The sequence below is a fragment of the Diplotaxodon limnothrissa genome, linkage group LG19 (assembly GCF_057381915.1).
Source record: "Diplotaxodon limnothrissa isolate DT_005_m linkage group LG19, D_limnothrissa_male_GT1.1, whole genome shotgun sequence".
Classification (NCBI taxonomy): Eukaryota; Metazoa; Chordata; class Actinopteri; order Cichliformes; family Cichlidae; genus Diplotaxodon; species Diplotaxodon limnothrissa.
The window spans coordinates 14,382,794-14,409,356 of NC_140614.1; the positions used below are offsets into that span (position 1 = coordinate 14,382,794).

The window sequence follows — 26,563 nt, forward strand, 5'->3', positions numbered from 1 at the left end:
CTATCACGTCACGCATACTGCTCGACGTGCTAAGGTTATGAGCTGAGTTACGTGATATTTAATGGATCGGATTACATTTTTGATTTCTCTCCGATTTCTCTCTGATATCCGATCCAGTAATTTAGGTCAGTATTGGACTGATACCAATACGTAATATCAGATCGGTCCATCTCTAGTTTTAATAGAAACAAAATACAGAAGTTAGTGAATGACATGGGACTACTGTATGAATCAAAAATGAATGAAGTGGATGGGAAATTAAACTGATAAGTAAATAAATTTTAAAAAATCTCGGAAAATGGAAATTCAAAGAAAAAAATGTCACATTTAACTGTACATTTGTTTTTATATGTATTTTTCTATTTCAGCTGCTTTTTAAAATTCCTTTTATATTGGGGAAAGGAAGCAGCAAACTTCATTGGGTCAGTTTCAATCCTAAGCTAATAGTGAGAGGTTGCGTTCTGCTTCTTTGAATAAAGCATTTTCTTTGTGATCTTCAGCAATTCTCTTTTTTTCCAACAGCTGGGACCTTTAAAAATAATTTGTCTTGTGGGTTTTTATATATTTAGCTGCATAGCTGCCTGTAAAGTTACATTTTCTTAATAAAATCGTATTTTATATGTAGATTTGCCTTCTTTGAGTCTTCTTTGACAACTTTTTTTTTCTTACCTAGACACTTTTATGGTTACTTCCCTCTATCACTTTGAATGCTTTAGAAATTTAAAAAATATATAAAAAGTTTCTTGCCAGGTGACCAGTCCAAGGTGTACTCCACCATTTAACTCATTCATTCATGTTTATTCTCTACAGGACCTTCATGAGCTCATCACCTGGAGTTTTTCCAACAACCCAGGAGGAAGTGGATTTGCCTTCATGCTATACCCCAACCCAAAAAAGGTGTGTTTCAGGCCAGTAGCCCTCACAGAGCCTTTGTTTTGCTGTAAGTCTTGTTCCTTCTGCGAAGCAAATAATTGTTCCACTATTTATAAAGCAGATGTGAGTGAAAATGCTGTAAAGCAAACATCCATTCACACACTGTTGGGATCTGTGTGTGTGTGTGTGTGTGTGTGTGTGTTTAACAAAGCAGTTTGATCCTCCTTCTTGGTCTCCCTCAGTAATGGTTTCTTTGATTGTATGTATCTCAGAGCTGGTGATGCTCAGTTGTGTCTGCTGCTTGAACTCGGAAATGTTAATGTTGTGTACCATTAATTGGCTTTTTCTCGGGCCAGTAACTTGATGAATTTATCCTCTGAACTGAGAGAAGTCTTGCTTTATTATTATGTGAGACCCTAACGAGAACCTTTATTTTTCTGTTTGATGGTTTTTTTTCTATGTTGCACTTGAAGAAACTTTCAAAGTTCTTGATATTTAGTAACTAACTGAAGTGAAAGCATAGATTAACTGGTGGCTGCTAGATGGTACTTGTTGCTGCTGGCCTTGTGATGCTTTTATTCACAAGCAGGTTGCCACCGGTAGTTTGCACAAAAGATGCCAACTTGTCTGCAGAAACTCGCTACTTACTCTCTGAGCTGTAATAAGAAACGTCCAAGAAATTCCAATCCAAAGTGGACACAGAGAAAGCAGTAGGATACAACTTTTCAAAATAAAAATTGTATCCTGCTGCCGCAACCAATGGACAACCAAGTGTTACAGGAGGAAAATGGTATAGAAAGTACTTTTATTTTTATTGCACAAAAGGACTCTATAGGACACTAGCATGCTAACGCAAAGTAACCCAAGGATCCAAAGTGATGATAAAACTAAGTCAATGCCGAGACCAGCCCAGCAGCAAGACTTAGGATAATGACTAATGTGTAATACATTATTCTTTGAATAACAACCCCAACACTAATCCCCTTTTTCACAGTTTCACTGCTGCTTCCATGAAAATGACTGGTATTTGTGGAAGCCTGCTAGCAATCAAAGCAATCACAAGGAGATTTTCAGTGCAACGTTCAGAGGTGGGACCAAGTCATTGTTTTGCAAGTCTCAAGTAAGTCTCAAGTCTTTATCCTCAAGTCACAAGTCAAGTCTCAAGTAATGTCAGGCAAGTCAGAGCCGAGTCTCAAGTCACTGGTGTAAAAGTCCGAGTAAAGTCACAAGTCTGAAACTTTGAATTTCAAGTCCTTTCGAGTCTTTAAAAAAAAAACCCGAAAAAAGCATGTTGCAGTTATGCTAAATGTAAATATTAGACCATGTAATTTTTAAATCTGTGTTTTTCTCAACACATGACAAAATAGTGAACATAGAAAATATATACAAATTGTGAAATTGCACCTCTATAAAATGCAGCTCAATCAAACTTAGCTCCTAGAATAATTTTCACCGACAGTTCTGAGATAAGCCGCATGTTATTCTTGGATGCGGTTGTAGGACCGGCTTTAAAATCGCATGACAAGAATATCATACACATTAAAAAAACTGCGTCACCAACGTAGCCTGGACAACATTTGCTAGTTAGATGAAGTCAGCTATCTCATTGTAGCATATTTATATGCATATTTATAATTATACGGTTCTTGGAGTGAGTGCATACACTCATGAAAGTTTAGTAACTTCAGGTCACTGCAACAAGCCCAGGTACAGTTTACCGACGGATGGGTACAGGACCTTGAAATGCACCGTGTAGAAAGTAAAGACCATCGTACGTATCATAAGTTTACCAGTCTCACAAATCGTCTTCATAAATACACATTCGTTAACCGTTTATTAATAGGACCTTTGAGCTCAATGGTAATTAATTAGTACTGGAAATAATTTCTGGTAGCATCACAGAAATGTAGCAGTGACAATAATATTGTATGCTGTAATCGTACTGGGCAATTAGTGATACAAAAAACTGTTTTATCCTGTGAATAAAAGTATATGTTTTTGTCAATGTACCATAATAACAGAAGCGAAACTTAATATTGTGTCAGGACAATTCACTATTTATGCACAATAAACAAAGGAGTCTTGGACTCGAGTCTGACTCGAGTCCAAGTCATGTGACTCGAGTCCACACCTCTGGCAACGTTATATATCTCTTTGCAAACAATGTTATCACCAGCCGTTGCCAGAATACACCCTTTTCCCTAGCAACTGCCAGTTACCAGTGGGCCATTGACTGGTCTCTCCGCCCATTTGAGAGGATGATCTAATATGGATAAAGGTAGCAAAGGTGGGAAGGAAAACTTCCTTTTTAATGTCATCGCCCACTGCTGAGTGTAGAAAAAGGAAAGCATAAGGGACGAAGACAAAGACCATTCGCATGCCATGTGAGAGAAAAGACAAACTTTAATGACATGTAGCAGTGGTATGTAAGTGTCTGGGGAGTTGAAAACAGGTGAGAATAAATGTTAAGAGCGTCATCATGGGAAGCTCAGCAGAATCCTGAGCCTATAACAGCATAAGACTAATCTCAAAAGCAGACAGAGTTTCTCTACAAGCAGCAAGTAAGTCTGCAGTGGAGGATGAAAGTTCTTTATTAAGTTAACATGGTATTTGAGGTGTGTAAGATATCACAGGGTTTGAGTATTTAGGACTTTTATATGTAAGTGAAAGTTTTTAAAATTTAACTCAAGATTTAACAGGGAACCATTGAAGAAACGCTGACATACTGGGAATATGTGTTTCCTGTTAATTTCACTACAGTGTTGTGGATTAACATTCCCTTTGTACCTTCTGAAATGCTTGAGAGGGGAAACTCTTGGTACTGTCTTGGAATATTTACAAACATTTAGCAAGGCTACTGGTGTAAGTAAATTTATGCTGGAAATTATTAGAGTTTCACTGAGCTCATGCTCACTGGGGAGTTTTTACACAAGGAAAATGGTAAATGGCCTGTATTTATATAGCGCTTTTACTAGTCCCTAAGGACCCCAAAGCGCTTTCACATCCAGTCATCCACCCATTCACACACTGGTGATGGCAAGCTACATTGTAGCCACAGCCACACTGACAGAGGCGAGGCTGCCGGACACTGGCGCCACCGGGCCCTCTGACCACCACCAGTAGGCAACGGGTGAAGTGTCTTGCCGAAGGACACAACAACCGAGACTGTCCAAGCCGGGGCTCGAACCGGCAACCTTCCAATTACAAGGCGAACTCCCAACTCTTGAGCCACGATCAAGAGTTGAAGTGTGCCACTTCCCATGATGCTTGATGAGCTAGCCTCTATACCTAGGTGCTTTTCCTCTACTACATACCCTTACAGTTTACAAACACTGAGCTGCAGCTGAATCAATGAATACCTTCCAGATTCTGGTGCCAGAATTTGAATTCATGGTTCATTTGCTAAACTTCTTCTTCTTCTTCTTCTTTTTTCTTTATTTAAATGTATTTACATGAAAATTTTCCAGTGATTTTGAGTGTTTTTGATAATGGCCCTGAATGCTTTCCAAATGATTGAGCCTTATATGTAAAAAGTAACCTGAACCTGAAATGAGGAGTTGACAGTGGGAAAATAAGAAAAAGCCAGATACATATGTGCATAATGCATTTATCAAAAAGAGCTGCATTTGAATAACGATATAAAATCATTTCAACAGTATATTGATTCCAAACACACTGGTGCTTTCTTGCACTGTTGTGTCAATAATGAGTGATGAATTAATCAATAAAGCATCATGGCCAAACATTGCACCCTCACATACAGTAATCTATGTGTGTTTAATGAGCTCAAAGTGCACAAGGAAAAAACATCCTTTATAGCCTTTTCCTGTTTTTCTGTTAGAACAGTTACTAATTCAGAGCCGCCTTTTACATGCAAGCACATTCTTGTAGTATTTAATTTTCATTGATTATTTATATTCACGTTATATATCTCAGATTGTTCCCTCTACAATAAGTTTCTGTCTTCTCTGTCTGTCTCAGTAAAAAACAAATTGCCAAGTAAATGACAATTAAAAATAGAAATGTCTACTTTTTGAGAAAAGTTATCTTGAAAGCATTTTGCATTTTGGCAATTATCTAAATGACAACTTAGAGCTTAGCAGGAAAAATATACATGGATCTCTTCTTCAGTGCGTGCAGATGAACTGTGCATCAAACGTCCATTCCTTTGCGTTAAGTGTACATCGAAATGTACATCCACTGGAAATAAAGAGAGACCGGTTGTTAGTGCAGTATGTGCAGCCCCTCCACCTATCTCCAAGGACATCCTGGCCTACTCTTCTTGATCACTGGCTGACATGGGAGAGTCTTCAACTGACATAGCTCTCCTCGGACTGCTGAACTATAAAAGCTGGCCAAGATAAAAGGCTCAGTATCTTTCATCCCTCTTTGATGGCTATATTTGTAACTCTCAAAAACTTTAATCATAACAACATTCAAAAAAGCTGCACTTGAGGGATATAAGTGAAATCAGTTGAACTTTTAGCAAATGCCAATCTAAGTTTGCCCTTAACACATTAACAGTTGCTAACTGTCTAACCTTACCAACGTGTTTTAAAATCCCGGACATGCCCTACTTGGTCACAAAGTAGCTCAAGGTATGCACAAGGAGTATGCAACTGTTTCCTTTCGTGTAAAATAATTTATGAATAGTATATAAATTTATTTTCAGTTTTAAAAATAATGTATTTTTCTTTCCTCTGAACTTCAAAATGAATCAACATGTGTTATAAAATGTACTAATGAGAACAAGCTGGCTTTATTACCTCAGACTCTTGAAGAGTCATTGCTTTTCCATCAGATAACTGTCTGAAGATTTCTGTTGATGAGCAAAAATTAATTGAATCTCTTAAAAGATACGTATAAAATTAATGTCTTCCACAACAAAAAGGTTAAAGTTTTCCATTGTGAGGTTGTATTTTTTGATTGACTTACTTCAGATAAATCACAAACAGAAATAAACAGATCATAGCTTGTCCCACTTGTCTTCACTTACTGTTCATGCAGTCAAAGCGAAGGATGAGACTGATGAAGCTCTCCAGCGTCATGTGTCCAGAGGAGGCGCCGTAGCGCAGAGCCATCAGATTCAGCATGTCGTCACTCACCCTTATTCCTGACAAGCACATTAAACACACAAATTCACATTAATGACTTACATTGAGACTTCGGTCAGAAACTCTTAGATTCTAACAAAGTTAACAAGATGGCGCTGGTGAGGTCGGCTGCCGTCACGACTGCTCCGACCACCTTTTCTTTGTCTTTGTTTTTTAAGTTAGTTTTCAGCGTCTCTAAATCGGCAAAATCATCACCATTGGGTACATTAGGTATGACAGTGACACTCTTGTTTCTATTGGTATACAATGTACTCACAATTCGAAGTTTTTAACTCCGGATCCGAGCTGGCCGAGCGAGATCTTGAGGGAGAACAAAGGGAAGCGGAGGCCTAGAGGGAAGCGGCGGCTTAGAGGGAAGCGAGCCGGCATCAGGAACAGGCTGAGAGCTCGTGCACACCGCACACCTCTGCCTAGCATCCTGCTTGCCAACGTCCAGTCACTGGAGAACAAGCTTGACGACCTCAGGGCCAGGATACAGTTCCAGAGAGACATTCGGGACTGCAATCTCCTCTGCTTCACCGAGACATGGCTGAACCCAGCGGTGCCGGACCACGCCATCCAGCCGGCCGAGTTCTTCTCGGTTCACCGCATGGACAGGACACGGGACTCGGGGAAGTCAAGGGGAGGCGGCGTGTGTTTAATGGTGAACAACAACTGGTGCAACAGTGCGAACGTTGTTCCTCTCACACGCTCCTGCACACCAAATCTGGAACTACTGTCCATCATGTGTCGTCCTTTTTATCTACCTCGGGAATTTACATCGGTCATTATAAGTGCCGTTTATATTCCACCACAAGTGGACACGGTCACCGCCTTATGCGAGCTGCATGAGGCACTCACACAGCACCAGACACAACACCGGGACGCTGCGCTTATTGTGACGGGGGACTTTAATAGTGCCAACCTCAAACGTGCAGCGCCAAACTTTTATCAACACATCACCTGCCCCACCCGAGGTGAAAGGGCACTGGACCACTGCTACACTACGGTCAAGGATGGCTACAAGGCACAATCTCGCCCTCCGTTTGGCAAATCCGATCACGCCGCCATCTTCCTCATGCCAAAATACAAACAAAGGCTGAAACAGGAAGTTCCGGTTCAGAGGAAGGTCGCGCGCTGGACGGATCAATCGGTGGCCGCGTTACAGGACGCACTCGACGACGCAGACTGGGACATGTTCAGAAACAGCTCCGATGATGATGTCAACGTGTTTACGGAAGCGGTTGTGGGATTCATTGGGAAACTAGCGGATGATACCGTGGAGACAAAGACTATCACAACGTTTCCCAACCAGAAGCCGTGGGTGGATAAAACCATCCGCGACGCTCTGAGATCCCGCACCGCTGCCTACAATACGGGACTCACGACGGGGGAAATGGACCCGTACAAAGCCGCATCATATAACGTGCGGAAGGCGGTGAAAGAGGCGAAGCAGCGCTTCGGGAGGAAACTAGAGTCACAACTCCAACAGAGTGACTCTAGGAGCCTGTGGTGGGGACTAAGGACAATAACGGACTATAAAGCACCAACAACCGGTATGACGAACGCGGCTGTGACTCTGACAGACGAGCTGAACACTTTCTATGCTCGCTTCGAGGCTGCAGCTAAGGACTCCAACAATGCTAGTGCTAGCGGCGCTAACGGCTGCAGACAGGAAGATACTGCCAGCACCGGAAACGTGCTCGTCATCTCCGAGCATGAAGTAAGGAGAGCCTTCAAGAGAGTGTAAAATAAGGAGGGGATGTTTTTCTCATTTTCATTCATTATTTTAATATGGCATTATTAGTTCATTAGAAGTATATAACCAGCTTTGCATTAAGCATAAATTGAAGTTTTTGACCTTACATTATTCTTTGCATTACAGTGATGGTGATAACTTTAGTTTGATCTTTTCTTACAGGTACCAGAATAATAACATGATTTTCCATTGCAGATGTAACCATGATCATTCCATACACATTGCAGTTTGTTGCTTATTCTAGAGTTGTGCTCAAGGTAATTAAAGGTTAAAAGCTACAGCCAGCGCGAGTCTGGCTGATCTATGGAGGGCAAAGGCTTTGAGCTTGGAAGGCCGCACGCGCTTACACAGCACTTATAAGATGTTATAAGTAAAACTAATCGCGTACCGTCAGGTAGAGAAGACATGACAACTTGTGTGATTGCCAGCCCCACCAGCTCTGTTGCATCTTTTATAGGGCAGGAGGGGAGCGGGTCGTCGGAAGCTACACCAGAGGAGCACGAACCAAGGGAGAGGCGAGTAGTGTCGGTGGACTACACCACCCTGAAACCTCAGGATTTGATTGAACACGCTACTGGGTTCAGTGACAGTAACATCTGGCTGGACTGGATAGCCCAAAATGCTAGAGAACAAAAAGTGGCTAATTGTGTAGCTTGCGCTTCTGCAAGGCCGCGTTTATTTATAGAGCCTGCACCTCTGCATCCAGAGGATCAGTGGGGCTATGATTGTATGCTGCGGATGACTAGAGGAGCTGTGAATACGGGGAACTGCACTGTGTTGTCCAGTCTATTTCCCCCTATTGGCAAGCTCACGCAAGTAGGGCCGTTTATGCCCCGGAAAGATAATTATACGTGCTTTAAGTTTACCACAGATAAAGTTAAATATCGGTTGGGGGAAATTGACCCCAGTTGGTGTTCGGTCACCCAGACGGGGAGGACCACCAACAATGTGAGTGATGCAGCCACCCTAATTGGGACTTGGGCTAGGAGCGGGCTGTATTACTATTGCGGGCACAGGACTTTACTGGTCAGAGTTCCTCTTGGGAGCGTGGGGACGTGCGCGATGGTGAGACTAGGAGCGCCACTTATGCTAATCGGAGATAAGGTAAAATCAATTCCCCCACACAATACGCGCACATTGGCAGCCAGGCGCAAAAGACACATTTTGAGGAAGAGAGGAATTCATGACATAAATGTTTATGACCCTAGAATGAATTCCCCCACCTGGATCGACTCCATTGGAGTGCCCAGGGGGGTTCCAAATGAATTTAAACTAGTTGATCAAATAGCAGCCGGGTTTGAAAATATTCCAATAATTTCTGCTTTCTTTCCAGTGACCCCAAACAAGAACGTAGATAGGATCAATTATGTTCACTATAATGTACTGAGACTCTCTAACCTCACCAGAGACGGCATGGAGGGGTTGGCGGAGCAGGTGGGTCCGACCTCGTTAATGGGAGTGCAGAATAGAATGGCCCTTGATATGTTGTTAGCGGAAAAAGGGGGCGTGTGTTCTATGTTTGCCGATCAGTGTTGCACCTTTATTCCAAACAATACTGCTCCAGATGGGTCGGTAACCAAGGCTCTGGAGGGCCTAAAGAGCCTTTCTGAAACTATGCATGATCACTCAGGTGTTGATAACCCGGTGGAAGGCTGGCTGACCTCAGTGTTCGGACGGTGGAAGGGGGTTATCGCTTCGGTCATGTTTTCTTTGTCTGTTGTGGTGGGTATTATGGTTATTTGTTGTTGTCTCATCCCTTGTGCCAGAAGAATGTTCAAACGTATGTCTGTGAGGGCAGTGGACCCTGGAGTCATTACTCCAATGTCCATGATGCCAATGATGCATGTAGAACTGAATGTGTAGGCCAAGGAGGGACACAACTGTTTGTGACCTCTGGATTCTCCAGAGGTCAACAGAGGGAATTGTAAAATAAGGAGGGGATGTTTTTCTCATTTTCATTCATTATTTTAATATGGCATTATTAGTTCATTAGAAGTATATAACCAGCTTTGCATTAAGCATAAATTGAAGTTTTTGACCTTACATTATTCTTTGCATTACAGTGATGGTGATAACTTTAGTTTGATCTTTTCTTACAGGTACCAGAATAATAACATGATTTTCCATTGCAGATGTAACCATGATCATTCCATACACATTGCAGTTTGTTGCTTATTCTAGAGTTGTGCTCAAGGTAATTAAAGGTTAAAAGCTACAGCCAGCGCGAGTCTGGCTGATCTATGGAGGGCAAAGGCTTTGAGCTTGGAAGGCCGCACGCGCTTACACAGCACTTATAAGATGTTATTCTTGGTGATTTTGTGCTTAGTCATGTTTTAATATGTTTTAAGTAGAAGTAGCTGATCCAGCAATATTCATTTAATATTATATACTTGATTTAGAGCAATACACACTGATGGTCTTAACAAATGAAAGAGTCCTTGTAGCTGCCATGTTGTGTCTTAGCAGGGTACAGACGGTTCCAGGAGACGGGGGCAGTCAGCGTCTGCCCTCGGGAAGGAGACAATGTTATTCTTTGTGTTAAATAAAATTGTCAACATTGATTGTATTACACCTGTCACTACGCATGAGGGGGCGTTCTAATACCCTGATTTCATAAAACTATGGTGATGTGTTTTTTGAGATGAGATCTGAGACTGTCTGCATACAGTGTCCATCTCCCACGTGTGTGATCATTAAATCATCGTTTGACTCAACCCGACCGGACCAGTGTTGTTATTGTGGGTTTTTCCTCTGGTGTCCATCCCCAATATTTTGAACCTTAACAAGAGTGAACACCAGGAAAGCAGCAGGACCAGACGGCATCCCAGGTCGTATCCTCAGAGACTGCGCATACCAGCTAGCTCCTGTGTTCACTGAGATATTCAACATCTCAGTCGGTGATCCCCACATGCTTTAAAGAGTCCATCATTGTTCCTGTCCCGAAGAAACCCCACCCTGCTTCTCTCAATGACTATCGCCCTGTAGCCCTCACCTCAGTAGTGATGAAGTGCTTTGAACGCCTGGTCAGAGACTTCATCATTTCTTCACTACCAGACACACTGGACCCACTACAGTTCGCTTACCGTCCAAATCGTTCCACAGACGATGCCATCTCTCATCTCCTCCACACATCACTCACTCACTTGGACACTAGAAGGGGGAATTATGTTAAAATGCTCTTCATAGACTACAGCTCTGCATTTAATACCATAATTCCCTCCACACTCACCACCAAGCTGGAGCATCTGGGACTCAGCTCATCTATGTGTCAGTGGATCTCCAACTTCCTAACTGGCAGACCACAGGCAGTAAGGATGGGCGGACACCACTCTCAGCACTGGAGCCCCCAGGGGTGTGTTCTGAGCCCCCTGCTGTACTCTCTGTACACATGACTGTGTGGCCACTACCAGCTCCACCACCATCATCAAGTTTGCTGACGACACCGTCGTCGTGGGCCTGATCTCTGATAACAACGAGACGGCCTACCTGAAGGAGGTTAGGAATCTGGAGAACTGGTGCCAGAGGAACAACCTCCTTCTAAACGTCAGTAAGACAAAGGAGCTGATAGTGGACTTCAGCACTAAGCAGGAGAGGAACTACCAGACCCCCGTCATCAACGAGTGCCCAGTGGAGAGAGTGGACAGCTTCAAATACCTCGGAGTTCACATCACGCAGGACCTGTCATGGTCCTGTCACATCAACACCGTGGTGAAAAAGGCCCGTCAGCGTCTCTACCACCTCAGATTCTTGAGAGACTTCCAACTGCCCTCCAAGGTGCTCAGGAACTTTTACTCGTGCACCATAGAGAGCATCCTGACGGGAAACACCTTAACCTGGTTCGGGAACAGCACCATGCAGGACAGACGAGCTCTACAGAGGGTTGTGCGGTCAGCTGAGCGCACCATCCGCTCCGAGCTCCCTGACCTGCACTCAATCTACAGCAGGCGATGCTGGACCAAGGCCAGGAAGATCGTGAAGGACCTCAGCCATCCCAACAACAGACTGTTCTCTCTGTTGAGGTCAGGAAAGCGATTCCGCTCCCTGAAGACCAACACAGAGAGACTGAGGAGGAGCTTCTTCCCGCAGGCGATACGGTCTCTCAATCACACCACCACACAGTACTGACCCACACATATAGTTCTTACACACACACTGGACATTCTGGACATTGTTTTCACTTCATCACTTAATCACTTTAGGCATATTTGCACTGCACAAGACACTTACAAATGTGGATTGCACAACACTGGACATTATATTTCTTTATTTCCAGTTAATACTTGTACAGCTGCTGTTATTGTGTGTATATATATATTTATATTTCTTCATACATTCTTATATAGTTCTATACTGTGTATTGTGTATTTTGTTGCACAGTTATTTTATTTTTTAACTTTAATTTATATATTTTATCTTATTCTTTCCGAGATTGACGCTGGCAGCACTAATAGGAAGATAACCAGAATACAACCAGATGGCCATCGGCTGAGTCGAGTGTCCATTTTCAAAGTAAAGCAAGTTGCTGTCATTAGCAGAGGCTGACTCAGATTGATTGCAACTTGTTGGCAGTTTATCTGCATTTATAAATAACATGGCTGTTATTTGCAAACCTTCACCAATCTGTCAGACAATGATGCAGTCAATCTGAGGTACACCATAATCCCTTGGAGACAGGTTGCCTTCCGCCAGGTGAAATGAGCAATCTCTTTGCAATTGAAAATGTTTGCCATGAGATTGAAGGTGTTGCAAGCTCTGGGCAATCAGTTGGTGATCGCAATTACTTGCATACGACCAGCACAAAGCATCAATTGCCAAGTTTTTTCCCAGTCACAAGAAATAGCAGTCCTATTTTCTGTTGTGGTGTGCCTTAGCCATTTGGGAGTCCAGTGAGAGGATTGCAGGAGAGTGTAGTTTCAGGAACATTAATGAATGAATGAATTCCAAGCAGGCCTACCTGAAACTAAGAATGCATTTCGTAGTTCTCTCAGTGACAGCGTTCCGGTTCTTGAAACATCAGTGCGGAAGAAAATTTCCTAGAAAACAAAAAGAAAAAAGCCACAATTGGAATGTAGCAGAAGTATTATCCATACATAATTAACTATAGAGCGTGCATGTAGTTCAAATTTTTTTTTACTTTTTTCAGCATCAAATATTTAACCTAATTTTCATTGTCTTTACCTTGAATGTAACAACTTTGTTCCACAGACGAAGAAATTCCTCACTGTTGAGTTTTCCTGTAATTGATGTCTGTTTTACCCAACATTAAGGCAACAAAGCTATGTGTGCGAGTAAAACATGTACTGGCCAACTGGGTAGCTCCTCTACAAGCCAAGAAGCTGTGCTGACCAGTGTTGGGGAGTAACGGAATACATGTACCGCCGTTACATATTTAAAATACAAAATATGACTAACTGTATTCCGTTACAGTTACCGTTTATAAAGGTGTTATCAGAATACAGTTACTTGGTCGAAATGAATGGATTACGCGAGGGTATTTTCCTGTTTCATATGTTAGGCTATGCCCTCTTTATTTTTGGTTTCCACGCTGGTGGAAACCCAAACAAAACACGCATTAAGAGGCTCTAATGTCTGTGTCTCAATCTCGCAGTCCATGTCACCTCTACTTGCAACCCGCATAATGACGTGAAGAAATATTTTTAAAAATTATTCACAAAAATGATTTAATATGAAGGCAATAGGGAGAGTGTTACAGTCATCGCTCTAAAGAATGTAGCCTCATGGGCAGTGTAGTCCGTGCTGCAGGGTGGATGGACTGCCATACCCGTTATGTGTCTGTGAGCGAGGGAGGAAGAAAAAGGAAAAGTACGAGCTGTCACCGAGCAGAAACGGGAGCTGGAAGCATGTAAATATAATAATAACCACTGCAGCCAAAAAGAGTGCCTGACGAGCCCAGCTGTAAGTAAGCTGTTAAGACTCAACTTTACATCGTGTTCGTGTTTTCCTCCGAAACAATAAATTCCTTTGGAGCAGCCTTTCAACGCCTCTCTCTGTCTTTCACTAGCAAAGTTGACCCAGACAACAAAGTAAAGCTAGTTTTCAGCTACGAGCCCGACACGAACCCGACGTATTAGCCAGAGGTCCCTTTATGGTTTTACGCCTTTACGGTTCGGAGCCGCGGACCTGTTTTATATAAGCGCAGAATAGTTTTCTATACGAGATCGCTGCAAAAAGTGCAGCCTTACCTAATGTCCACCCTAGTGTTACTCATTTTATATTAAGATTTAAACATCTAGTTGGTATTAGTATGGTGAATAACCTTCAGTAAAAGTAATAGTTCGCACTGCAATAGTACATTCATGTAGTTGTAAAAAGCATGATAATATATTAAGTAATCCAAAGTATTCAGAATACGTTACTCTCATTGAGTAACGTAACGGAATACGTTACAAAATACAATTTGGGGCATGTATTCTGTAATCTGTAGTGGAATACATTTTAAAAGTAACCTTCCCAACACTGGTGCTGACCCACTAAAGCGTGAACTCTACAGGACTACTAACCATATGAAGAAACTCTCATAAAACCTCAAAGTGACAAGGTGAAGACTTTTCTAACTGGCCTTTTTCCAAAAACATGAGATAAAATTAAGACTTTTATTTGGCAAGAACTCTGAGATATCCTTCAATGCTACATCCAGATGAACAGAATTTGTTGGGACTTCCTCACCTGGATTGTTGACTGTTTAACTCTGTTTAAGATACTTTTTGATATTATTTTCAAATTACTTGCTGTGATCATGCATGCAAATGTTTGAAAATGTGGAGAACATGTAAATCTATTATTTGCATTGTCTGAGTGACTATGACAAATGTCACATGCACCACAACAGGATACATCCATTAATGCAACCATGCTGCGACAGGCGTCAATACTGAAGCCTCCAGATTTCAGGTCTCCTAAATGAAACAGAAATATATATTTCAGAAATATATAAATCTTGAGCTCTTAAGCTGTAGTCTCTTGAAGTCCAAACCTTTTAGGATGTTTTCATTTAGAAGCCTCTGAAGCTGCTCAGCATCCACTTCTTCATACTGGAAACGAAAACAGGGTTTCTCTTATACTTCTGTTTATGAGCCTCGGTCACTTGTTAACGTCCAAATTAAACTGTCCACACACACTAGCAAACACACACTCTGACTAATTTGTGTATTGCTGTAATTTCTCTTTTACAATACAAAATCTTTGCTAGCTTTAGCAAAACTCTAACCCATCAAGCTAAATATTACGAGTTGTAATCCAGTTATTTCAAGTTGCCCCGAAATAATTATTTTAGATGGAAAAGATGGATACATGAAGTAATGCATGGCTATTAGTTCAGCATGTGGGTGCAATTCTAGGGCCACTGTTATTCACAGTTCTCATAATTAAGTGAGTTACACGTTGATTTTTGTCGTGTCTGGAAACATCTAAGTGCTTTCAAAAAAGATTTGAACTCAGATTAAAACCCATTTAAAAAAAAAAAAAGTTTCCAATAAAGCTGGCTAACATTACTTAGCCAGTTAAATATTGCTACTTTTCATAGGACACTAAATTAGAAAAAGTTTGTCTATAAGTACCTTGGTTTTATTACTATGGACACTGAACTTGTCTTAAAGAAATGTGTAATTTAGAGCTATACAATGCTAATATTTAAACAGTCTTTTTCCATTTTCATATTTTATTTCTGTCTTATTTATATCAACTTAGTTCTTCAGTAAGTTAAGCTTTCTTCACCCTACTGACCCAATAATGATGTGTCATACAAGATATGCATATTTTGATCCTAGCTTAAATTGCTACTAAATAACCAACAGTGAGAAGACAACTAAACCACAAGTGCATCTTTAAAGTAGCCAAAAAATTAATCAGGATGATTAAGCTTTCACTTTAAAATTTCTCACTTTTATACACAACTGATGTTCTGTTGTGGATTTTTTTTTAGTTGAGAACAAATGTAACGAAATGCATTTAAACTTTCGTGTTAGCACGTTTTATGTTCATTGTATACAGAAGTCAAACAGTTTTATTTTGTGCACTGAAGTATAATAGTTAGTCAAACCTCTCACAGATAAGTTTTAGATAAAGATGAAAAAAATCTTATCAAACAAACAAAAGTTTCCACTGTGTGATAAAACTCAGTCTATATAAGAGAAATAGTAAACTCAACAGTGTCAAGTATGCTCGTGAGAAAATAACAGGAAGTTACCTTGTCAGAGTGTTTATGGAAAAACTCTCTCCTTTGTTCATCATCTTGTTGATTTTTTACCTTGACCTGAAACAGAGAAATTAAATTCTGTGTTAAATAAAAAGCTATTTACATATCATTTAGCATATAACACAACCGCAACCAGACGTGATTTATTGTTGAACACCCACCTTCTCATCAAGCTCATGTTTGTGATCACCAGAATTATCACTGCAGAGAAAGAAAAAAATCACAATTTATTTGTTCTTGTCTGTTTTGCATATATCTCATGCAGATTGTTCCAATTTAGCAATGTTGTGTTTGCACAAACAATGAGTGTGCATACTAGCAGTTGGTCTCTGATTTTGCGTGGATGGTCAGGATAAAGGAGGCTGTCTCGTTGGGATTGAAGGTGGATGGCACAATCAAGTATTCCCCATGCTTTAACATAAAGAACTCCATCACCTCACGGGCATTCAGGTAGGTTTTAGTTTGGGCAACAGGTGCCTGGGATTTGAAGAACTCCTCTGTAAACTTCCCTCTCTGTGTCTTATACTGAAATAGCAGGTAGATATGTCAGTTATCTTACACCATTTAAAGTGGGACTGCTGTATCTGTAAATGGGAACTGGATACAAACTGTTTCTTACTTTTTCAGTCACCTTGAAGGAAATCAGTGCAAGTTGGTTCATGTTCAGAATAAGAAATATACTCAGTTAGTGTCAGAATACAACCCTAATGAAATCTGTATGCATCTTTTACTAATGATTATATGCTCTTCAAAGATGATGACAACTGAGCCAAAGGTTTAATCATTGAAGGAATAGCAGTGTAGCCTTCAAGTTGAGGTTATCCTTATCACCATCCTGATGTGCAATACCTTTGCAACTTGGAAACGATTCAAAACATAAAAGTGTCATGACATTTCCATATTAGGCAGCAAAGAGTAATGTTTACCTCAAATATGAAAAACCCAATGTGGAGGTTTTGCGCCAGGTGTCTGTTCCTTTTTTCGGGCTTTTGCATGAGAGACACCATTATGTTTTTATCACCGTCTTTCTCTGAGTATCCACCGCAAATTTTGAAACGACACTGTGGATTAGTCCAGAAACTGTCTAGAAAGCAAATAAAAAACATGGTTTATTTGCTGGACACAAAAAAATGAAAGTTCAAAAATGAACCTGAAAGCAAGGCTGGTTAAATAGTCCAGGTCAGGTGGGTGAAAGGTTCACTGAACTTTTGTTTAATAAATGACAAAGTCATGCAATTAAATGAGCTATATAGATAATATACTGTGGAAAAGACTTTACAACTCTGTTTATGGGTCTGTATTGTTATGGATGTCCAACTTATTCTTTCCATTCACAAGAAAAATCTATGTTACCATATTTGGGCTTTTAATATTGTAACATATTTTTTACTACTGGTTACAGAATTTTAATACCTACAATACTTGGAAAAAATAGCTGAAATTTGCATTCACATTTTTTTTAGTTTAACATAACAGAGTTATGTTAAACTAAAAAAAATTAAGCAATGACCTTAATACTAACTACACTAACTAAAGAACTTGTTGCCCTATTGGACCCATTGTTAATTTTAGGGTCCGCATCAAGACTAAAAGAATAATCTTATTTAATAATTGCTGAAATAAATTCCTACATAGCACCTATGACCTTCAGGACTCTTTTATCTCTTTTAATTGTCTATTTCATCAAATATAATAAGATGGATAAAGAAACCGAGGTTCATAAAAATCTTAAATGTGAATCTGTTAAATATTAAAATCACACAAACACTACATGTATGTGTTCGTGCTTTACCAATTTGTGCTTATTTCGGTACATTCTTTCTAGTATACACTCTCGGTCAAAAGTTTTAGAACATCCCAATTTTCCCAATTATTTATTGCAATTCAAGTCATTCAAGTCCAGTGAATAGCTTGAAATGGTACAAAGGTAAGTGAACTACCGGAGGTAAAAAAGATAAATAAATAAGATTTTTTTTTTAAATGGCGTGGTTACCCAAATTAATGTACATTTTTGGAATTATACACAAAGGCCTTTTTCATGGAACACAAAATGGGTTAGCAATTAAAAGCTGTGCTGGGACAATGGAGGTTGATCAAGCTTTGAAAACTTCAATTACTGATTCCTTTTTTTTTTTTTTTTTTTTTTTTTTTTTCTAAATGACATCAGAAACAGCAGTATGCAACATTACGTGATGGCAGAGCTTCAGTTCATCCTTTGTCTTTTTTTTTTTTTAATAAATAGGACAGGGGGAATGAATGAGAGAAAGAGGGGGAGAGAAAGAAAGAAAACCAAAGGGGAGAAGAGACGGCGAGAAGGGGGGGGAAGAGAGAGAGAAAAAAAAAAAAAAAGAACTCCTGGGTCACCTGTATGGAGAAAAAAAAAAAAAACAAACAAACAAAAAAAAACAAACAGAGGAGACAGCAAACAACAAAGAGCAACATAATAATAGAGAAAACAAAGCACCATCACAATAAACTAGCTAGTCATAGATATCAATATTTACTAAATAATAAACGATATTGTGCAGCACGCAAGATAGACAGCGCACAGTGTGCTTTGAGGTAGCAGCCAAGAAAGCTTTAGTCCGCGTCTGTGAATACCCATGTGTGCATACCTGTGTGGATCAGCATGCTTGCATTCCAAAGGTTTCTCCATGTAATGATCTGCTAGGGAGTGTGGGGGGGCCACAGCCCCGTCCTCCAGGGTGTGAAGCGGGTATGGAGGAGATCAAAACTCCAGACATCCAGAGGCCCCCAGAACACAAGAGACCATGGAAGACCAACAGAGGGGCAGCCGCGCCACTGTTCCAGTAAGAGCTGAGGAGAGTCCCAGATGAGGGCTCGCCCAGCAGCCGCGGAGCAGAAGTCAGGGGGAGTTGCAGTGACGCGCCCGTGAGCTCCGCCGGCCCCCAGCTGTGCCTGAGTGACCGAGCCCCAGGCCGAGAGGCCGGGGGCACCCCACCTCCAAAGGGGCCCGAGCGAGCCCCAGGCCCCAGGCCCCGACAAGCGGCCGCCAAGGAGTGAGCCGGTGTGTACCCGGACGCCCACCCCCAGACACAAAGAACCACCAACACACCGACACCTGAGGGAGTCCGCCACCGGCGGGGGAAGTGGTGGGTGGAGATAGGCCTCCAAACCTTGGAGGGCCTGAGGTGTCCCCAGAGAGGTGGCGTCTGATACCCAACCTGACATATAGACACAGACATACAGGCACACACAGACACAAACATCCATTCCCACCCTCATGCTCTCATATGCACTCACTCCACACTCAACCAACGTGGAGACAGACATAAAGAGACGCTGTACACACAATCACACTCCCCAAGCGTACTCTACAAACCGGGTCTAGGTACCCTTGCCCCTGGAGGGGGGAATTGCACCCAGACCCAGGTGGTGTTACCCTTTTCCCTGCGGTGGGGAGAGGCAGACCACCCCGACTCCGCAGCAGCAGGGAGGCCCCACACCCCAGACCGCAGTCGGACGGCCAATTACTGATTCCTACATGGGTTCCAACTTTTCTGGATTCCTTCCAACCCCCTCTGTCTGCATAAAAGCAGTATGAAACACACTGTGGTACCATACCCTTGTGATCAGTTGAACAGTACTGTACTGCAGAAAGCACTGTGTTGCTACAAAAATGGCCAGAAAAATGCAATTAACAATGGAAGCGAGACAGACCATCATAACGCTTAAAAATGTATCCTGAAAAATTGATTCTGTTCATCTGGACGAAGCGTTTTCAGTCGGAGAAACATTTCATGACAGTGAGTACTGTTTTCTTCCCCATCAAAAGGCACTCAGAAACTGGAGCAAACTCTGACAGGAAGAGGTCTGGCAGACCCAAAGCCACAAATGGTAAATGGCCTGCATTTGTATAGCGCTTTTCTAGTCCATAGGACCCCAAAGCGCTTTACACTACATTCAGTCATTCACCCATTCACACACTGGCGATAGCAAGCTACATTGTAGCCACAGCTGCCCTGGGGCGCACTGACAGAGGCAAGGCTGCCGGACACAGGCGCCACCGGGCCCTCTGACCACCACCAGTAGGCAAACATGGTTAGTATCTTGCCCAAGGATATTTGGCATGCAGCCAGGATGCAGCCTGGGATCAAACCACCGACCTTCTGATTAGTGGCTGACCTGCTCTGCCACCTGAGCTACAGCCACCTCAAATAACTCAGAGGACACGTTTCTGAGAAACTACGTGGCTCACAGGACAACAGTTTCAAGCACAGTTTAATAGTGGTCATAGTAAGCAAGTCTCAATTTCAACTGTGAAGAGAAGACTTCGAGCTGCAGGTTTGACAGGACAATGCTAAGACATCAGAATAAGACAAAGAGGCTTGCCTGGGCCATGAAACATCGCCACTGGACTACTGAAGACTGGAAGAAGGTATTGTGGACTGATGAATCAAAATTTGAACTCTTCGGTTCACCATGCAGGATCTTTGTACTCAAGTAGGGGAAGAATGGTTCCACAGTGTGTGGCATCAACTGTCAAACATGGAAGAGGAAGTGTGATGGTCTCAGGCTGTTTTGCTGGATCCAGGGTGGGTGACTTGTACATAGTGAGAGGCACCCTAAACCAAAACAGCTACCAAAGCAATCTGCAGCGCCATGCAATACCCTCTAGTATGCACCTAGTTGTTCAGGTGTTCATCCTACAGCAAGATAATGAACCAAAACATAAATCCAAGCTATGCCACAACTACCTCAGGAAAAAAAGAACAAGATAAGCTTGAAAACATGGAGTGTCCAGCACAGTCTCCAGAATTAAATCCCATCGAGCTGGTTTGGGATGAACTGGACAGAAGAGTGAAAGCAAAGCAACCTACAAGTGCCACACATTTATGGGAACTTCTGCAACAGATATGGGAAGAACTTTCAGAATAATATTTGATTTCTATTGTAGAACGAATGACACAGGTGTGTCCAGCTGTTCTATGGTAAATGGTTATTGGACTGATTCTTATATAGAGCTTTTCTCTCCTGGAGCACTCAAAGCGCTTTGTATCTGCCAACGGTGGCTACTTTGAAGAGTCAAAGTTGATAGTACATTTTGGTCTCTAAATTGATTCCATGATTTATTTATTTATTTATTTATTTATTTTTTTATTTTTTTTATTTTTTTTTTGCAATTTATTCAGATTTATTATTATTATTATTATTATTATTATTTATTTTTTTTATTTTTTTTTTTTTTTGGCCTGTCCCGTTTGGCTCTTTTGCCATCAGAATTGTTGTCTAAAGGCAAAGAAAGATGCCCAACGGATTTACTTTACCAAACTGACCATCCCAGCCTTGCCGTAATGGTCCATTTGATTCACCTTTTATTGTTTATTTTATTTTCACTTACTGAATACGGGACAGACTTGACTGGGGGAAAGAAGGGGAGAAAGAAAGAGGGAAAGAGAAACAGCTGAGAAGAGGGACGGGGGAGAAGGGCAAAAGACAAAAACCAACAGAACGGGCAGAGAAAAAAAAATGCATATATCAATCACCTGGATCACCTGCTGAGAAAGAAAAAAGAAAGCAAGCAGAAGAGAACAAGAGTAATAGAATAAACAACATCACAATGATATATGGGAATATGACAGTAAATACTAAATGTTAAACATTATTGTGCAGCACATAAGATCAACAGAACATAGTGTGCTTTGAGGTAGGAGCCAAAAAGGGTGTAGTTTGTGGGTGTGATCACCCGTGTGTACACCTGTGAGCATGGACGCGCTTGTTTTTTGTTTTTTTAAAAGGTTCCTTCATGTAATAATCTGCTAGAGGGTGTGGGGGGGCCACAGCCCCGTCCTCCAGGGCGTGAAGCAGGTGTGGAGGAGATCAAAACTCCAGACATCCAGAGGCCCCCAGAACACAAGAGACCAAGGAAGACCAACAGAGGGGCAGCTGCGCCACTGTCCCGGAAAGAGCTGAGGAGAGTCCCAGATGAGGGCTCACTCAGCAGCCGCGGCGCAGAAGCCAGGGGGAGTTGCAGTGACGCGCCCGTGAGCTCCGCCGGCAGCCAGCTGCGCCTTAGTGACCGAGCCCCAGGCCGAGAGGCCGGGGGCACCCCACCTCCGAAGTGGCCCGAGCGAGCCCCAGGCTCCAGGCCCCGATAAGCGGCCGCCAAGGAGTGAGCCGGTGTGTACCTGGACGCCCATCCCCGGACACAAAGAACCACCAACGCACCGATGTCTGAGGGGGTCCGCCACTGGCAGGGGAAGTGGTGGTAGGGGGAGATAGGCCTCCAAACCTTGGAGGGCCTGAGATGTCCCCAGAGAGGTGGCGCCTGACACCCAACCTGACATATAGACACAGACATACAGGCACACACAGATACAAACATCCATTCCCACCCTCATGCTCTCATATGCACTTACTCCACACTCAACCAACGTGGAGACAGACATAAAGAGACGTTGTACACACGATCACACTCCCCAAGCGTACTCTACAAACCGGGTCTAGGTGCCCCCGCCCCTGGAGGGGGGAACTGCACCCAGACCCAGGTGGTGTTTCCCTTTTCCCTGCGTTGGTGGGAGGCAGACCGCCCCGACTCCGCAGCAGCAGGAAGGCTCCACACTCCAGACCACAGTCGGACGGCCAACTCCTCCTCCTAGTCCTAGCCCCCCTGCTCCAGCAGGTCGCAGAGAACGGGGGTGAGAGAAGACTCCGAACCTCCCTCCACCCGCTCATTGTAATGTTGATGCATGTGTGTTCTAAGGTGCATTTAAAACCCAGGAGGGCTTGGAGCTACCTGCCAGAGAGCAGCAGGTAAGCGCATGGTCCCTCCTGCTAGCCCTCAATGTCTACGTGTATTTAAAATTGAGAGGTGGGCAACGATGCCAGGGGTGGGGTGGTTTATTTTGATTTATTTTTTTAACTCCAACTGCTTATTTGTACAATGTTTTCATTTCAGAGTGCAATGAGACAGTAAAATGCATAATTTTCACAAAAAATAAATAAAATTGGGGTGTTCTAAAACTTTCAACTGATACTGTATGTATTTAATGTTTCAACGCATTTGCAATGAGATTTAATACCTCTGTAATTAAGGCAACCTCCAGCAGTGGTTCCTGCAACCCATCGGCCCTCATACACAGAGGTCGTCCACTGACTAGAGTCACTTTCATTAAAGAAGTCAGGAGACAGCCCGCAGATGTCAATATCTGCGTAGAACTTACAGAAATCTTCAAAGGTCATCCTGTAAAAATCAGATGAATTTTGAGATTACTTGTTTTACATCTGGATGGGCTGTTAGGGTACAATGCAAAAAGTGTTTGTATTTTGTGTTTGGTTTTTTGTTTTTTAATTTCACAAGTTTTCTTACCAAAACTCTCCATCATCAGCCACTGAAAGGCACATTTCACGGTCTTCAGGACTCACAGTTTGCCACAGAGGAGACCTCAAAGAAAATTTGTCATTTTATTTAGACAAAGAGACAGCTTTTCAAAATTCTTTTGAATATTCAAAGGGAGTTCAGAAAAGCTCTCCTGCATGTGTCCACAGCCATACTTGAAATATAATCTTTACACTAGATAGAAGGCTACCACATAGGTTTTGACATTGATTTGCTTTCCATCTTTTAAGTTGAGAGCCATGAGTGTGAGTCTGACTTACCGATCACTCCAGTCTCCTTTCCACTCTCCTTTACCCCAGGGATTCCACAAACGCACAAGGTATACGATTTTTCCTCGACTCATCATCTGACCGCAAACCACCATTTTTTTTTGTTAATTTTAAGTATCATTTGATTTTTTTTCTATTTCCAGTACAAATCTTTACCTCTTTGATACCTGTCACAGTGTATGCATGGCCTGCAACCAGTCCATTTGGTAATATTTCGTTACCAGATGTATCCTACAAGACAAAAGCATTTGCCACTAGTAAAGTAGAATATTATACATTAAGAACATCAACTTCTATTGATGATGATGAAGCCAATAAATCATTTTACGTGTGCAAGTGACTGTGAAATTGTTTGCTTGTGGCTAAATTCGACACTACTTTGCTCAGATGTTTTTCAAAATGTTATTTCCTTGCAGAGTTAAATATATACTAAATGTCAGACTGGCATGAGTACGCACAATAACTGAACAAAAGCAGCGTTGGTGTCTTAAAACAGGACCCATTCATTTATATCAAACTGGCTCATGTAAGCAAAGGTTTTCCAGCATTTGAGTCTTGATTTTCTGTCTATAGCACACACAGAGCCATCCCTGCCTTGCCAATGAACTTTATCCTTGGGTAATGTCAAGACCATGTTATAAGTGTTACAAACAGTCGTTTTATAGCGGCATTTATAAAGTGACTGTAATAAAAGCTTATAACCATGACTAAGGTCTTTTTAGCTGCTTTGGCAGATGTTTAAACCTCTGTCTCTAGGTAGATTCTGACAAAATGATACCAAAACTGCGCCGGATACAGTTATAAAACTTTATAGGTGTTTAGTGAGATCAAAATGAAAGTATAAAAACAAGTCCTGTATGAGTGAGTATAGGGCAGCAGAAGTATCAGGGACATTAAGCCAATGCTGGTGCTTCTGTGTGGTGTAGTACTACTTACCCTGGGAGGTGTACCACAGCCCATCAGTGTGTTTGATTTGCCAGCTCTGCAGATCAGCCCCCACAGGCTTGGACTCGGTTGTGACAGCTCGATGTTAATGTGAACGCCACCGGTGAAGTCCATCATAGCCTCTGAAGGAGTTCCAGCAATCATGTCGGAGTAGGAACCACAAACCCTGACAGGATAATACAGTTTTTTAATATTTAGAGAAATCACACCTTCAACTCTCATTATGTCTAAGATTAAGATTGCATACTTAGCATAGGCTTTCTCCAGGAGAGCAGGCCAGAATTCATTTTGGTTTTTGGAATGAACAAAGATTAGTCTGCCATTGATTGTTGGTAGTTTGTCATCAATGACCACATCCTCCCACTGCCCAAATCTCCAGAACTGGGGGGAAAAAAGAATCTAGCATGTCACTCTTGATTTATTATTTAAAAAAAAAAAAAAGTCTTGTAGCGTGTTGGCGCTCGACCTCGGTCTGTAAAAGTGATGATAGATGAAAAGATGATTCGGGCCAGGAATTTTGTTCCCTTTCAGGCCAATCTGATATTTAGGAAAATGCATATCCAGCAATTTATTTCCTCTCCTGTGACCCTAAAAGTTGCAGGATTCTGCATTTACGTTACACACAGTTTAGTTTCAACATGAAAATGTGTTAAAATAAAATATAAGCAGTAAAAAAAATTTTAAACCCATAGCACATGCTTTTTAGCTAGTTTATTCTGCTGTGGTTAAAATACAAACAAAAAGGAACATCTCAAAAATAAATAAATAAATCACTAAGTATTTTTGACAGGTGTGTTTTTATTGAACACAAGTAGTGATCAATAAAAATATTTTGTGTTGTTACATGTTGGTGTTTACCCTGAAGTGAAAAATCCCACAGTAGTTCTCATCAAATCGTTGTTCAAGCGGGACAACTTCTGTGAAAATGGATTTCTGGAACGTCAGCGCTCCGATTGACGCAAGAAACCAGCAGTTTCCTGTTCAAAAATATTCTCAGGGTTACCACAGGAAATCAGGTGAGGAGAACAATAAATATATTCATGAAGACATTTCCCTACCTAGTTTCCCTTGACCAAAATCAAACCTGGAGACTCCGTCAAGTACTAAGACTGGAAAACGAACAATTTCCTGAAAAAGGGAGAGTGCTGATCAGGAAGTAAAGTTCTGGAAGTGTTAAAGGAAAGGATGCACATTTCTTTTAGTGTATCCTTCACAAAAATGTGCATTTATTCATCCACACTGAAATAATCTTTCAATTATCTTAAGAGTCACAATAGCATGTTGAAGACTGTTGTTTCGTTGAACCAAACAAAAAAGCATACCTGAAATCTGTTTTTGGAAAGTATAAGAGAAGGTATTACTTGTACTTAAAGCTGCAGTGTATCAAATATCTGTGTCGAGCTCTGACAAACTAAACCAGAAACCTGACTGTGCTGTTTTTGAACCGTAGAATAAGAAATTCTTCGTGTAGTGAGACTCAATCTAAATGCAGTGAAAGTACTAAAACTGAATTGCTCTTTTTATAATCAGCTGAGCAGTTTAGCTTTACAAAATTACACTCACTGCTGGTCGCCGCCACTCCACACAGGCCAGTTCAGAAGGGCTCAGTATGCCATGGCGTAGTATCTCTTGACCAATGGACCTTCTGTCAGGTAGAAATGTCTCATCAATGAAGCTTACTCCTCTTGTGAGGCAGTACTGTTTCAACTGCTCGTAGTCTTGGCCCAAGAACTTCTGGGGCTTGGTGAATTTTCCGAAACCGTCCTTCTTGTAGCGGGCCTCTATGATGTTCAAGCATACACCGGGAGGAGGCATCACTGCAGTTTTTGAACTGTTTACAAGAATTTTGCATTAAAAATCCAGAAAATATAAGAGATTAAAGAACGCAGCACTACCTATTTAGGTTGGGTATAAATCAAGGGTGTGGGAATGGCATTTCAAAATGGGAAGTCATGACACAAATGATACATATTTTAAATAAATATAATGAGCTACAGTATGATGGAAAAAGATAATTCCATTATGGTGCATAAAATCATATTTGCAGCT

General features: G+C 41.7%; 1 protein-coding gene across 3 annotated transcripts; it reads right to left on the reverse strand.

Annotated features, from left to right (window-relative positions):
• Positions 1-5,046: 5,046 nt before the first annotated feature.
• LOC146611911 (calpain-1 catalytic subunit-like) lies at positions 5,047-26,329 on the reverse strand. Of its 3 annotated transcripts, none has more exons than XM_085343378.1 (21): positions 26,078-26,329; positions 25,573-25,642; positions 25,373-25,491; positions 24,762-24,895; positions 24,506-24,680; positions 23,726-23,800; positions 23,561-23,646; positions 23,271-23,345; positions 22,984-23,144; positions 16,867-17,024; positions 16,560-16,571; positions 16,257-16,465; positions 16,102-16,141; positions 15,932-15,991; positions 14,720-14,777; positions 14,581-14,642; positions 12,904-12,972; positions 12,680-12,758; positions 5,870-5,986; positions 5,640-5,692; positions 5,047-5,073 (listed from the first exon to the last, which is right to left on the reverse strand). In XM_085343378.1, the coding sequence occupies exons 1-21, from the start codon at positions 26,327-26,329 to the stop codon at positions 5,047-5,049; spliced, it is 2,091 nt and encodes a 696-aa protein (XP_085199504.1). The 3 variants fall into 3 exon arrangements, with proteins under 3 accessions (XP_085199504.1, XP_085199503.1, XP_085199502.1); XM_085343377.1 differs by having other exon boundaries at positions 15,932-15,997; XM_085343376.1 differs by having other exon boundaries at positions 15,932-15,997; positions 16,096-16,141.
• Between the last annotated feature and the right edge of the window lie 234 nt (positions 26,330-26,563).

Coding starts and splice junctions, on each gene's coding strand:
- LOC146611911 (XM_085343376.1), bottom strand. CDS start 26,329: ATGCCTCCTCCCGGTGTATGCTTGAACATCATAGAGGCCCGCTACAAG. Junction 14,643..14,719: donor AAATGAAAACATCCTAAAAG/GTTTGGACTTCA, acceptor TGTTTCATTTAG/GAGACCTGAAATCTGGAGGC. Junction 5,693..5,869: donor TCGCTTTGACTGCATGAACA/GTAAGTGAAGAC, acceptor GCTCATCAACAG/AAATCTTCAGACAGTTATCT.